The sequence below is a fragment of the Perca flavescens genome, chromosome 7 (assembly GCF_004354835.1).
Source record: "Perca flavescens isolate YP-PL-M2 chromosome 7, PFLA_1.0, whole genome shotgun sequence".
Lineage (NCBI taxonomy): Eukaryota > Metazoa > Chordata > Actinopteri > Perciformes > Percidae > Perca > Perca flavescens.
Genome location: NC_041337.1, coordinates 29134830 through 29148152, shown reverse-complemented (window position 1 = coordinate 29148152; position 13323 = coordinate 29134830). Strand labels below are relative to the sequence as shown.

Below are 13323 nucleotides of genomic sequence, written 5' to 3'. Positions count from 1 at the left end.
TCTTACATGAATATTTTTGCACGTAAACTAAAAAAAAAAAAAATCTATGAAGTATTGCTAAATAAAATATTGCGATACTCAAGTGTATCGATTTTTTCTTACACCCCTAGTTTTCATCAATATAAAACAACAAGAGTGAAAACAGCAGCATGAGGCCGGAGTTAACGAGCCGTCTTACCCAGTCAACGATGAGGATCTTGCTGACGCTGAGCTTGTGTTGGAGCTGCTTGGCGGCTATGGCCACAGAGTTGAAGTAACAGAAACCCCTGATAGACACAGATAAAAGTTTAGAGGACGTTCTGAAGAATATAAAGACTTGAACTGAGGAGAGGAGAATGTCTCTATTAGCTCCTATTTATTTTGCTTAATTGTAGCATGAGTGATGTACAGTCATGGGAATATTGGAAAGGCTCTCTGTCTCTGACTCTGCTTTGGCTGTGTGGAGTGTCTGTAAGGTTAAAAAAAAAAAAACTCTTTGTTTGTTTTCATGTTTCACCAACATGTTCTTCACGACAGCATCCACTAACTGTATATGTCAGAAATGTAAAATGGCAAACAGTACAGTAGCTGTACAGGACTGTGTTCAGGATAAATGAGCAGACGATGAGAAGTCCAAGCGTCACAAAAGAAAAGAAAAAAAACAAACAACGTACACAAAAAAAAGGTCATCTTCCTTGTTTAGTCCCTTTGTCTTCTCTCTCTCTCACTTCATAAATGTCATCCACAGAGAAGCTGATGACGGTGCAGCAAGAACAGGACAGGCTGAGAATGTGACACAGACACACACACACACACACACACACACACACACACACACACACACTTACATTGGATTGGAGGGGTCTGCGTGATGCCCTGGCGGTCTGACCACAGCAAAGCCGTTCTGTGCAGAAGAAGAAGAAGAAGAAGAAGAAGAAGACGACGCTATTAATCAGTGTTTCCCTGAAGAACTTTAAGTGTATTGTTAAGAAACTCCAGTCTTTCAAAGTTACAGGCTTGTATAACGTACAGTAGTGTTTCTCAAACCTTTTCAATATTGTACCCCCCTTTGCATTGCAAGTACAGCGCAAAACATTTTTGGTAGAAAAAGTATAAGTACAATACAGCACCGGCAGTGATAGATTCTCTAAACAACAACCTTTTTTAAACAAAAACATTTCAATGCTACATTTCAAATGTTTAGAAACCATCACTTAATACATTCATTATTATAGTATAATTATTTTAGGAATAATGCATGACATATTTTTTAATTAGCATTTTTGCAAAAAACTTCACGTACCCCCTGCAGTACTCCAAAGTACCCCTAGGGGTACACTTACCCCCATTTGAGAAACACTGTACAGGAATATAACAGTTTTGGCACACATACATGTATAAACCTTATCCTTAAAAAGGCACTATTCAAAACCAGTCATTTAGAAATTGAAAAACAGATCTCTAACACAAAGAAAAAAAACACAAAAAACTAGACAATGTTTTGTGGTTCGTGTAAGGCTGTAAGCTTTATGAGCTCGATGGTGTTTTAAGCCCCCCCCCCCCCCGTCGACTTCAAGGCACCTAACCCTAACCCTTGGCTTTGAGTCCTTGAAAATTCAATTTATTTTTATTATTATTATTATTAGTGCCTTCCATGCAGCGCTGCCTGGAAGATGACATTGGGGGCTTAAAACACCAAACACCGCTTTATGATCACATTCTTTAATGATATAACTAAAAAGAATTGCTATTTAAAAACAAAGGACTTATTTTGACTTTAAATCCAGTATAAATCTTCTAGACACATGATATATGTTTTTTTTATAATTTTTTTTTATAATGTACACACAGTACAGCATAAAGGCCAACCTTATTCAATTTAAAATGTGGTTTTAAGATTTTTTTCACTCTGCTATTTTAAGAGACAATGTCATTAGAGTCAACTTCATCTTTATTATCCCAGAGAGTACAACTCAAAGCATAAAGTCAAACATTTCATAAACACACATGATAGAACGTGACCAACTTCTGGCAATGTAAAGAAAACTGAGGCCAATCAAGATACTTATTATGTTGTCTTGTAAGTTAGTCTATATAGTATACATTCCCTACCATATGTATAGCTCAAAAACTGATTTTCTGAAAAGGAGTGGTTGTACTGTGGTTGTAGTGTGGTGTGATGGTTGTGTACTACCACTGCTCAGTAAAGACTGAGGCTTAAAAAAATCAGCAGCGGGCCTGTGGCGAAAAGTTGAGACAACCCCGCGTCACGCTGCGATGGCCAATCATGTAACCGGCGATTAGACTTGTCAGTCCGTTTTGAGTCGGTGTGAGAGTTCCGTGAAGCTGAATCGGTCTCAACCACTGATGTGGTTTTCTTCGGCAACCCCCGGCGGCCCTCACCGTCGCAGCCTAAACTCACTACCCCGATTCAAATGGATTGGAAGACTTGCATTTTCTAAATGTGGCCTTAGGATGGTGTTTGTTTTTCATTCTCCGCCTGCCTACCTGCCTTAGGGGTAAAACTGCGTGTATTGAAGCTGCCAGCTATAAATACCTTTTTCCAATCAAGCAAATTTTTACATTTGACCAAATATAATAAAACAACAAGAACAGTTTAATGTTCATCCTAGGCTATAATTATTGTGAGGTGGAAAAGGAAGAACGTTTAGACCATGATGAGACAGGAAGACTCTTTTCCTGAAAGCCATTTATCTTTGAAGTGGGTTGGTAGATCCTTCAGTCAGGGTGAGACACGCTTCTTTTACTGGATGCATTTCTAAGTTAATCAAACAACAAAACACTGCCAGCAGTGGATACAAACTCCAGAATTACATTACAATAACTTTGAGTTCCCAAAGTTGTTTCTGGCCCATGACCCAGTGCCTGAAAAGCAGTCACTCTGTGTGAATGGGTATAAGGTTAACTGTGACTTCCCACCTGCTGACATGATTTAGTTAACACAGGTTTAGCATAAACAGTAATAAATAATACCAATATGACTATACTATAACTCTCTGTATCGTGGCATTCCATACCTCCACTTTATCCATCATTCTCTGATAAGGGGACAATTCTTTCTGTATTATTGATTATGAATTGTTTTTTGCTTACTGTCTATAGAGTCATAATGAAGTGGTACATTTTGAATTAAATGTTTTTGGGAACAATTAATATATAATTCTCTACATAACTCACACGCCTTAAGCAGCAAAGCAAGGCAGGTGACTCAACAAAGAAACTGAAATTAATTGAAAACTTGGGGATGAGGCAACTAAATGTATCCACAATAACCGTTATTCCAACTAGTTCTCTTAAGACGTCTAATCTGGAGGTGACAGAATGACGTCTGCCTCTTTCTGCTGGGTTTAGTTTCTCACCTTTAGCTCTCCTTTGGCCACTCTGAAGGCCAGCTCAACAACGCTGCCCGCCGCCATGCGTGATGCAGTTGAAGTGTGCGACTCATTCCAAATGGTGTCATTATCAACCTGCAAATCAAGGGACAAACGACGGAGGCCACTGAATGACAAAATAAAGACAACTAGCATGGAAATATGTATAATTTCTGTTGTGTGAAGTCTGACTATGTCTAAAATCCCTCTGGGATAATAAAAGAAAACTGAAGGCTTACTCTAGGACATGGATAACCAAACATACAGCTTTGACTATTGAGTTAAAATGGTAATTTTCCTTTCCATTCGGTTTTTCCTCTCTTCTCTGTTTGTTCACAAACTGGCATAACTATCCATCTGGCTCGGACAATGAAAACTAAGGCCTTTCTTTTATCTCCAGTCATGGACATGTTTTTCTCATTAGCTCTGACTTGTCATGGTCCGACACGGACTGTCAGGCAAACTGGGCCAAACCAACTCTCTTTTCCTCTTTAATATCCTGCTTTTCTTGTCATTTTCTCTTGCTTTTCTTTGTTGCTTTTCTTTGAAACAATATCATCTTTCATTGACGCAGTATTATAAAGCTTTCATTAAGAGCTTTGGAGAATTACAGTATGATCAAAAATAGAGTTTGCGTGTGTGTGTGTGTGTGTGTGTGTTCTCTTACCCCTACACCACCACATGGTAACATCACAAACATCCTTTGAGAGAGGATTCCTGAGGAAACAGAAACATAAACAATTACTGTAAATGTACACATTCATTCAATTACATTTGAGATTCTTTTTATTTTCAATATAATTCTTTTATGCCTAATGAGAAGAGAAGCCATAAACTGACCCGGCATAATCCATCAAATTAAGAATATTAATGGCATGATATGATTTGTGATGATGATATATTCAGTACTCTGTTTACAACCGTCACATGTTTGTAATTTATTTTTAACTTAATTAACCTAGTTCAAGGAGAAAAATATGAACGCTGTTTTTGTCAGAATTGTAAAACAGCGGTTTATCATATAGCTTTAGTTCTGCTGTTGAGAAGAAGTGGACATCTAGAACACAGATCATATTTACTTAAAAGGTCTTTTAATGTTTACCATGAACAGTGTTTTGAAACTTCATACATGCGGCTCAGAATTACAAAATACATTTTTTGAATTTACAAATCTAGCAGTCTGAGGTGTTGCATACCGGCCAGTTTGCGGTTATCCAGTTTGAGTCTGTTGAGCGGGTTGGTGCCGTAGAGCAGCACATGGCGCTCGGTATGGACCGACTGCAGCTCCTCCAGAGTGGCTTTACGACCACGAATAGTCTGTATGAACATTTTCATTTGACTTTAGGACCAAAAACATCACATTACGTAAGGCATCATATGCACACGGATATTGTGTAACATTTCATAAATAATAATGTTAAAACAGACAGAAAGCTAGACTGTGCTCCAACATAATCTCATGTCTCTGTAAACACAACCTCTCTATTTTCAGACAGAAAATTATTATTTTACAATCAAATGTCCTTTGTGTAGGTTAGAACCGGATGAAATGGTGTCCCGTGGCGTACCTCACACTGTCCCCTCAGGCCTCTCTCCTGTAGTCTGGACCAGATGCTCTGTATCCTCCCAGCATGCTCTGGGTGACTGCTGTTGTCTCCACATGTACACTGGTGCTTCAGCATCTGAGAATCATACACCAGGCCTGCACACACACACACACACACACACACACACACACACACACACACACACACACACACACACACACACAAACACACACACAGAATTGATCTCAACATTTTTCACATACAATATACAATGACGGCTTTAATAAGTTTATAAGTTCTACTTCTTTAACTTTCTCAGTCAGTAGTCAGTATTTACACTCATGAGGGTTGAAACTCTCCACGACATGTTTAAGACTAACAGCTACAGAGTTCTCGGAGTCTTTAATTCCATTTGTTCCTGAGGGCCGTAGTGTTTTAATTGATCCATAATGTGGGTCAAAGAAGGCCTTGCCACCAGCTGACAAATCAGTCATTCCTTTAAAACACTTTTAAAACCGCACTGTTTTAGACATTGAGTAAATTAAAGTCTCAGTAATATTTTTAAATTGGTGTTTTAATTATACTCTTTCTTTTATTCATTCTTGATTTTTTATTCACATTTTAAAATCGCCACGAGGTTTGTTCATGTTGGTTTGTTCATGAGTAGGACCCTCTGGTGGGCACCCATTCATTTTTGATTTTCCTTCACTTGTAAATGTGGCATTTACCTCTGCTGGTCATGCATGGTGCTAGATGCTGGGAAATATATAAAATATCACTTTTAGTTTTTTTTTTATTATTATTATTATTAGACAGGAAATAAGGGAGACAGATGGGCAACCACATGCAAAAAAAATTTCCGGGCCAGATTTAAACCAGGGCAGTTGCGGTTAAACAATCACGACTTATGCTCTAAGCCATGGAGGCACCCTGTATTTGAAATATCGTTAAGAAAATGATTATACATACCTTTTATAATACTGTGAAAACATGTTTGACTCACCAGTGGTGAAGCGTGGTTTGCTGCTGGGGTCCTGTGCGGCCAGGCTCAGGGGTTTCTCAGGTAGCGTGAGAGAGGTGGAGGCTGGGGATGATTGTGTACGTGACAGGGGGCGATGGACACCCAACCCACTACCGACCCCGCCACTGCTACTGCTGCGTAACATGGGCACTGCCAGGGTCTCCATCTGTCGATGCAGCTGCTGCAGCTGCTTCTGCTGTTCCCATAGCAATGACTACGTTCAAAAGTGAGGATGATAAAGACGAAACATAGTCAAGTCATATTTTTATTTAATTCTAACTTAATATCATGAACATAAAAGAAGACAAAGTTAAGAGTAGTAAGTGTAGGACAAAAAATGTGGAAAGCACAGAGAGGGTCTTATTCTGAACCATAGAAAATATTGGTGCTCATGACATCAGTTCCATTGTCACACATATGGTATGCAGCTGTACATCCCTCTAAAATCTCTCAAAGTGATTTGTATTCAAGGCTGATATTAAGTGCTGAAAGCCTCAGAACTTCCTCCAGCTCATAGTCAATACATTCTGAGATGGTTTTAATTGGCTCCTCCGATCTGACCTGTACCAACTAGAGCAGTCTGGGTCTGTCAATATCAAGTTTGACTATACTCTTTCCTTAAAAATCAGGAAACTAGAACCATTCAATACCTTCTAACAAAGCCTGACTCCTGACAATGCGGTTTGTCTGATCAGTGACTGAGACATCTTCTTAAAAACGAAAAGCTCAGCTTACAGTGCATGCACCCTGTAACCACATCAAGCTTAATTAAGCTTATTAAATGACCACTTTGATGTAATGAGTACTTGTCAAACCACAAAAGCCTCCAATGGCAACAAAGATTATGCAAGTGTTAGGCTGCCATCTACAGGACTGCTGGATGAAGAACAGTTGTGTGGTTTTATCCATCTATCCTTCTTTCTATCTCATGTGTGAAAGTATGCTATGTTTTCCAACCTGGTTGAGTATGAGAGCATGTTGCAGGTTCAGTTGCTCTTCCTGGCTCTTGGATGCGGTTGGCTCCGCCTCCCTCAGTGACTCCGCCCTCACTCTGCTCTGATAGGTTGGCTCTGTGGGCGACGTCCCGTCTCCGTCCTCAGAGTCCATATCCTCAGAAGGGATCTGATGCAGTCTGGGCTTCTCGCTGGACTTAGACATCAGCTGCACATACACAAACATTTATGTTGGCAAAAATACACATGCAGACAAATATGTCTGTGCTTGCACTTATTCATTTATATGAAGACATGATGCCGCCAGACAGAGGACTCAAAAATGCACATACAGACATGCTGATGTAGTCTGATGTCTGTTTTCCATCAGCTGTTAACAGTCATCTGCTATGACACACTGAAATGTTAACTAAAACCTCTTACTGTAAAATCCCTGTATCAGTTACCACAACATTAACCTCTCCTAACCAAGCTAAAGTAGATTTAGGAGAGGGGGATATGTGTGTAAATACAAGGAGTGGGAAAAAATGCCTAGTGCCTTGTGGATATGTGGCATTTTTGGGCTCCAACATCAATTAATTAAAGATCACAAAAATCAACACAAGCCGCATAAACTATCTTGTGAAGTGTGTTGTTGGAGGAAGACAGCGTAGTGCTACAATGTACAATAAGATAACAAAGACCAGTGCCTTGAGATTATTGTGGTTCTCCTTCTAAAGATGGAGCGCCACAAGAATCTCTAGAAAAGTTCTTCATATCAAAGCTAATTCCATATTCAGCCGTTAGCCGCGTATATTAGCAAAGGCAGCCAAAGTCAATGGATTTGCTGCCATATTTCCTTTATGTGTCAATATGCTTCCACAGTTTGTAATTTGTAAAGTTTGTAAAACAAAAACTTTGAATGTTTTACAGGGAGTCTAACTTAAACAACTTTTTCCAGGATGAAGTTTTAAGTCTGACCTGATGTAATTGTCAGACTGAAGCAAAAATGTCATTTCAGTACAGCCTCAGTAAATGCATGTATAAATACAAATGATCAAGAGGCAGACTTAACCAATTTTCTGTTATCAGTGACTATATGAAGTTCTGCACATTAGCACATCCAACACACCCCCATACTGGACTGAACCCCCACCACCACGGCAAGACAGTAGAACAGGTCAACTTCAAATATTTTGGCATTTTTTAATTAGTGTGCCTTTACTTCTCCATACTGTACCTTGCCCAGGTGAGTTTGCTGTTTGAGCCTCTCCAGTAGTTGTGTGCTGTGTTGTTGTTGGAGGAGATGTGTGTGAAGGGTCCGCGAACTCTGGGGGAGGGGCTCCGAGCGTGTTCTGCTCAGAGGCTTGTGGGGATGAGCGCCTCCAGGAGCCAGGTGGTCTAACTGGGGGGCAAACTGTAATGGGACGGAATCGAGGCCTGGAACTGGTCAGAGACAGAGAAACAAATAGTTCGTGTCTGTCAGAGTTACATGTATATAGAGACACACCTAAACAATTTCTCAAACACTCAATAGCTACAACAATGTCAAACTGCCACCCCTGCTGCCTTGTAAATTATTTAATCATTTCTAATTTCTTTTACCCTACAATATTGTTTATTTCCAAATATAAAACACGTTTTTCAGTAAAGCCACTGAACTGAGAGAAAAATAAGAGCACAGGTGGATGTGGAAAGGAGGCTGAATATGTCAATGTCAAAGTATTTTTTTTTTGCCGATCCATCAAAGAAAAAGATATTATTCTAAATGTCACCACTGGGGGGTGCTCCAACATCTCAGACAATAAAATAAAAGACCTTGGTGAAAGTTGATGAATGTGTGTGTGTCCTTTTGTGGCTATTTGGTAACATCTTGGATGTGTTTTTTTTTTTTTTTTTTTTTTATGTGCATAAAATCTTATTCTGATATGTAGATCAGTTACAGAACGTCGTTAGGAATACGTAGTAACTCAAAGTGTTTCAACATCATAAATTGTGAAGCTTTTGCACTACTGGGTGTTTATATGCATTTACTGTACATGTCTACAGTATATGTGTCAGTGTGTGTGTGTGTGTGTGTGTGTGTGTGTGTGTGTGTGTGTGTGTGTGTGTGTCTCTGTCTCACCAGTGAGTAGCGGAGTGTGTACCAGTCCAGAGGACTCCAGGATGATGACAGGCAGATGAGGGTTCAGCTGCCCAGCCTGATCCTCTCTGCTCAGGGGGAGGAAGACCTGCGAGCCCCCGGCTGTAACCACTGGCACCCGGCCGATCCTCAGAGAGGACAGCTCTCCTTCAGCCTGCACACAGACAGTTTCACCAGCTTTTATAGCAACAGATGACAAGCAATCTGACCTGTTATCACAGCTGAATTTACAGGCCGACATAGAATGAAATTAATATATTCCAGTTACAATTTTACAAGAAATATACAATAACAGTTGAAGAGAGGGAAGGAATAGTGCAATATCAGTATAGTCTGAGATTTAAGATTTAAATATAAATATAGTGCAAGGGAAATCAGTGCTATGGTAATATATTAATAACAATATTGTAATCATGTCATAGTGAAACAGCATTTAAATAGCACAATGCTTCCTGTATTTGATGTACTTCCTGTTTATAATAGGATGTTAGGTCAGGTAGATTTTATTCATAAATATTTGACTTTGAGTTCATGAAAAGCGCTATATAAATTCAATTTATTATTAATTTCATAGAGATTTTGAAGTCATGGGATGTGATGATTTTTTTTTTAAAGATTATTTTGGGCATTTTGAGCCTTTATTTTGATAGGACAGCAGAAGACATGAAAGGGGAGAGAGAGGGGGAATGACATGCCACAAAGGGCCGCAGGTCAGAGTCAAACCCTGGCCCACTGCGTCAAGGAGTAAACCTCTAAATATGGGCGCCCGCTCTACCAACTGAGCTATCGGGCGCCCAAGGGATGTGATGATTTTAAGTTACTTTTACAATTTACAGACTGTACTGTACAGTTACTGCATCTTAAAACACATTTCTTTAGGTCACTTAATCTGGGCCTGAGTCTATAAATGTGTTTGACTTACAACATTACTATCTGTGAATAGGACCCAGGGGCAGATGCTCAATCGTGAGTTCCTTTCATGTAGCCTGTCCTCTTTGCCAGCTTTAATTTAAAATGTAAAATTCTTTACTCTCCTACTCCTACTGTAATGTAAGACTCATCACCAGTTACATTAATATGCCCTTGTTTGTGCTTTACCATATGTATTTTAATTGTTCGTAAACTTCAATGTCATGTAATTACTGTCATCACTTGTTGTGTTTTTGTTTTTCGAAAATAAAAGTGTCTGCAAATAATGAGGTTTCCTTATATTATATAATACAAATAATGTGTTTTTAAATGTGTCTTAATGGAGCAAATCACTTTTGAATATACACTTGAATATATTAAATTACATAACTTTTTTTTGAAAGAACTGAACACTTCTCTCCCCTGTTTCAAGGAAAAGACATGATTTAAGAATAGCAGTTATGATAGACATGCGTTGCAGTTCAGTGTTTACCCTCGCGTTGGCTGGTAGTCCCAGTGTGATGGTGGGCAGAGTGGAGGGACTCTGGATGGTGAAGTTAGCTAGAGTGCCATCTCTGAGCAGCAGCCTCTGGGCCTAGAAATGCCAAAAGTAATTACTATTCAAAAATAATGCATATTTTATTCAAATCTGAATTAAATTGTGTTCATATAACAATACACTTTTCTAGATAAGAGAAATCCCATTTCATCTTTAAGACCAGTGCTGGTTATGTATCCCCCAATAAAGACCCCTCTTTGATCCCTGCTCTGCAATTTGTCTATGCTATGTGCTCTTAATATTTTCTGCCGCAGTGAACAAATGTCAGTGTTGATGGAAATCTACAGTAAACCAGTGTAGTCTAATTAAACCTAAGATAGTGTGCTGTCTTGACACGCAAGAATGATGAGTCAGACCTCCACAGCAGGTGTGACAGAGGTTGACTTTATGTGATTAAATGAATTATGTATAAACAGCTGACAAACACTCAGTGCTCCCATACTCTTGTGTCGTTGCTTTAAACATGTCATTACTCAGCATCTAGGCACAGCTCATGTACATGAAACCTCTTTCTTTTTTTAATCAAACCGTGTGCTTACTTGTTTAAAATGCTCATATTTTTCCATCTCTAAGACAAAAGAGAAAGGCAAAAAAAGGTCTTTTATGTTTTTCTCTCTTTATCTATCAATGTTCATCGTGATTTCTTAACGACCAAACCAAACCAGTTTTCTATCAAAAGGGGAACTTCTCAAAACTTCTTTACAAATATGGTTTAGTTATTTTATTTCAGTTAATCTTGAGCGGATGTTTTTTAGTTAGTTTTACTTCATCCTTTGTTCTGAAAGGACTCAACAACATGTGTGTCTTTGCTAACCTCATGCGAGAGGCCGCCTGCAGATGGCAGTAGACCATTCTCATTGGGCAGACTGTCATTAGGAGAACTGCAGCCAGAAACCGGAGTGCTACTGCTGCTGGGGGATGAGTCTGGTGGGAGACAGGCGGTGTGTGAGTTTAGAATATGATTATGCATCTTGATCATATTTCAATTACATTACATTCTATCATATCAGTGAAACATAAAAAAATAAAAATAAAGCATAGTAAGAGAAAAAAAAACTTGGTTTGACTAACTGAAATGATCACATTAAACAACAATAATGCATTACCACTCATATTCATTTGTGTGTGTGTGTGTGTGTGTGTGTGTGTGTGTGTGTGTGTGCGTGTGTGTGTGAGAGTGAGTGAGTGAGTCTTATTACCCAGTGTGTCAGGTACTCTGTGCCTGACAGTGGCCGGGGCACTCTCTTTGCGGGTGAGCGGGCTCTTGCGGGTGTTTAGGTGTTTCTTCAGCTTGTGTTTCACCTTCAGATTGGGCTCAGACGCTACAAATTAAAGCAACGTGGGGACTGTTATTTGATGATGTGCAAATGGTTTGCTACATCCTGTTGCTGACTAAATATAATACCACACCAAGGCTTCAACCTATTTCCAATTATAGAAATATTTTACATTTACTGTTCACAGCACACATTTTGACTTGTCATAGCAGGGAAAACACAGTTGTTACTGATAACATTAGCGATGGCTCCATTATGTTCAGGCGTCCCATTGGGCCAGCCCGCACAATACAAGGACCCTGAAACTGAAGCAGCTAAATGGAATTCAATCATCCTTAATATTATTGTTTGGACCGTTGCTTTTGTAAATGAGACAAGACAAAATCTTGTCTGTGAAAAAGGCCAATGAATGGACACGTGGTACACCAACGAAAAAACACAGTAGAGTGGTAGTATTACAGTTAGCAAGTATAAAAGATAAAGCCACACTGACCATGCTAAATCAGAGTTATAATACATGAAGAAATACAAACGACATGACAGGCTGTGATTACTGAAAGGAAAATGTATCTTTAATTTAGATTAGTTTCTAAATGCTGCAACAGTGCGGTCTGAAGTAGTGAGTGGGACGAATGGCTAAATCCATAAACAGCCAAAAAACTGTTCCTATTGTGGAGTACAAAGACGGTGGTAAAAGATTGATTTGTCATTTGATTTGTCAGGATCTTTCACATCGTAATTTAATTTGTCTTTTTTTTTTTATCTTCAATTCATAATTTGCATTCGGAACATTTAACTAATGCTAATTCAGCCCCTTCCTCTGGATGAAGTCGGTGAATGTCAGATGTTTTACCTGCTCTGCGTAGAGGCGTCTCTTGTGAACCATCAGAAGACGGCTGTGCTGGAGACGAGGCCATAGGCTGGGAGGATAAACTGGGGTCTGGGCCCAGCTTTCTGGAAAAACAAAACACAAATACACAAAAAGACATACAACCATTAGGATAAATAATCACACCACATATGGAAAAAGTTTATTTAAAATCCAGATGTTAAAGTCAACAAGAAAAGTGTTAGTCAAAGAATTATCGGTGTGTAGTAGCGTTAGACAGGAAGTATAATCAATGTGTTTTTTTTGTTTTTTTTTCATGATGCATATTTGGTTTTGGTGTTTTGATATTGTTATACTCGTTGTGGGTATTGTGTCTCACCTGTATGCTACAGGAGCTGCAGCGCTGGAGTTTGTTCTTTCCAGCGCCGCCTGTTTCTGCTTCTTAAGAATCACCTCCTGGAGTTTCTGTTTCACCACAGAACTGGCCACTGCACCTGTCAATCAATAACACAAACTCAAAACTCACCTACTGCTTCATCGTAAAAGGAGGAGCAAGGTAAGGCCCAGCCAAAAGCGAAGTGTGCAGGACATAATCGGTGACCACATCTAAAATACAGTATATGACAAAATCAACTAGAACAATACTGTGGCGAGTCCCTGCAAATACATGTATTATTGTATGTGTGCATGTGTGTAACGCAGGGCAAGGTCACTGGTTTCTCTGAGAGTATGTTT

At 39.2% G+C, this 13323-nt stretch overlaps 1 protein-coding gene across 4 annotated transcripts in view; it reads right to left on the bottom strand.

Moving 5' to 3' along the window:
* The window catches only part of hdac7a (histone deacetylase 7a), a 70795-nt gene that overhangs the window by 11962 nt on the left and 45510 nt on the right, over window positions 1-13323 (bottom strand). For all 4 annotated transcript variants that reach the window (XM_028582739.1, XM_028582740.1, XM_028582738.1 and 1 more), the window contains 15 exons: window positions 12968-13082; window positions 12613-12713; window positions 11682-11804; window positions 11297-11406; window positions 10417-10518; window positions 8997-9168; window positions 8112-8317; window positions 6897-7100; window positions 5922-6153; window positions 4940-5073; window positions 4568-4688; window positions 4039-4088; window positions 3360-3467; window positions 828-883; window positions 179-266 (listed from right to left, as the gene is read on the bottom strand). In XM_028582739.1, coding sequence (XP_028438540.1) covers window positions 179-266; window positions 828-883; window positions 3360-3467; window positions 4039-4088; window positions 4568-4688; window positions 4940-5073; window positions 5922-6153; window positions 6897-7100; window positions 8112-8317; window positions 8997-9168; window positions 10417-10518; window positions 11297-11406; window positions 11682-11804; window positions 12613-12713; window positions 12968-13082 — 1922 coding nt within the window. The remainder of the gene's footprint in view (window positions 1-178; window positions 267-827; window positions 884-3359; window positions 3468-4038; window positions 4089-4567; window positions 4689-4939; window positions 5074-5921; window positions 6154-6896; window positions 7101-8111; window positions 8318-8996; window positions 9169-10416; window positions 10519-11296; window positions 11407-11681; window positions 11805-12612; window positions 12714-12967; window positions 13083-13323) is intronic.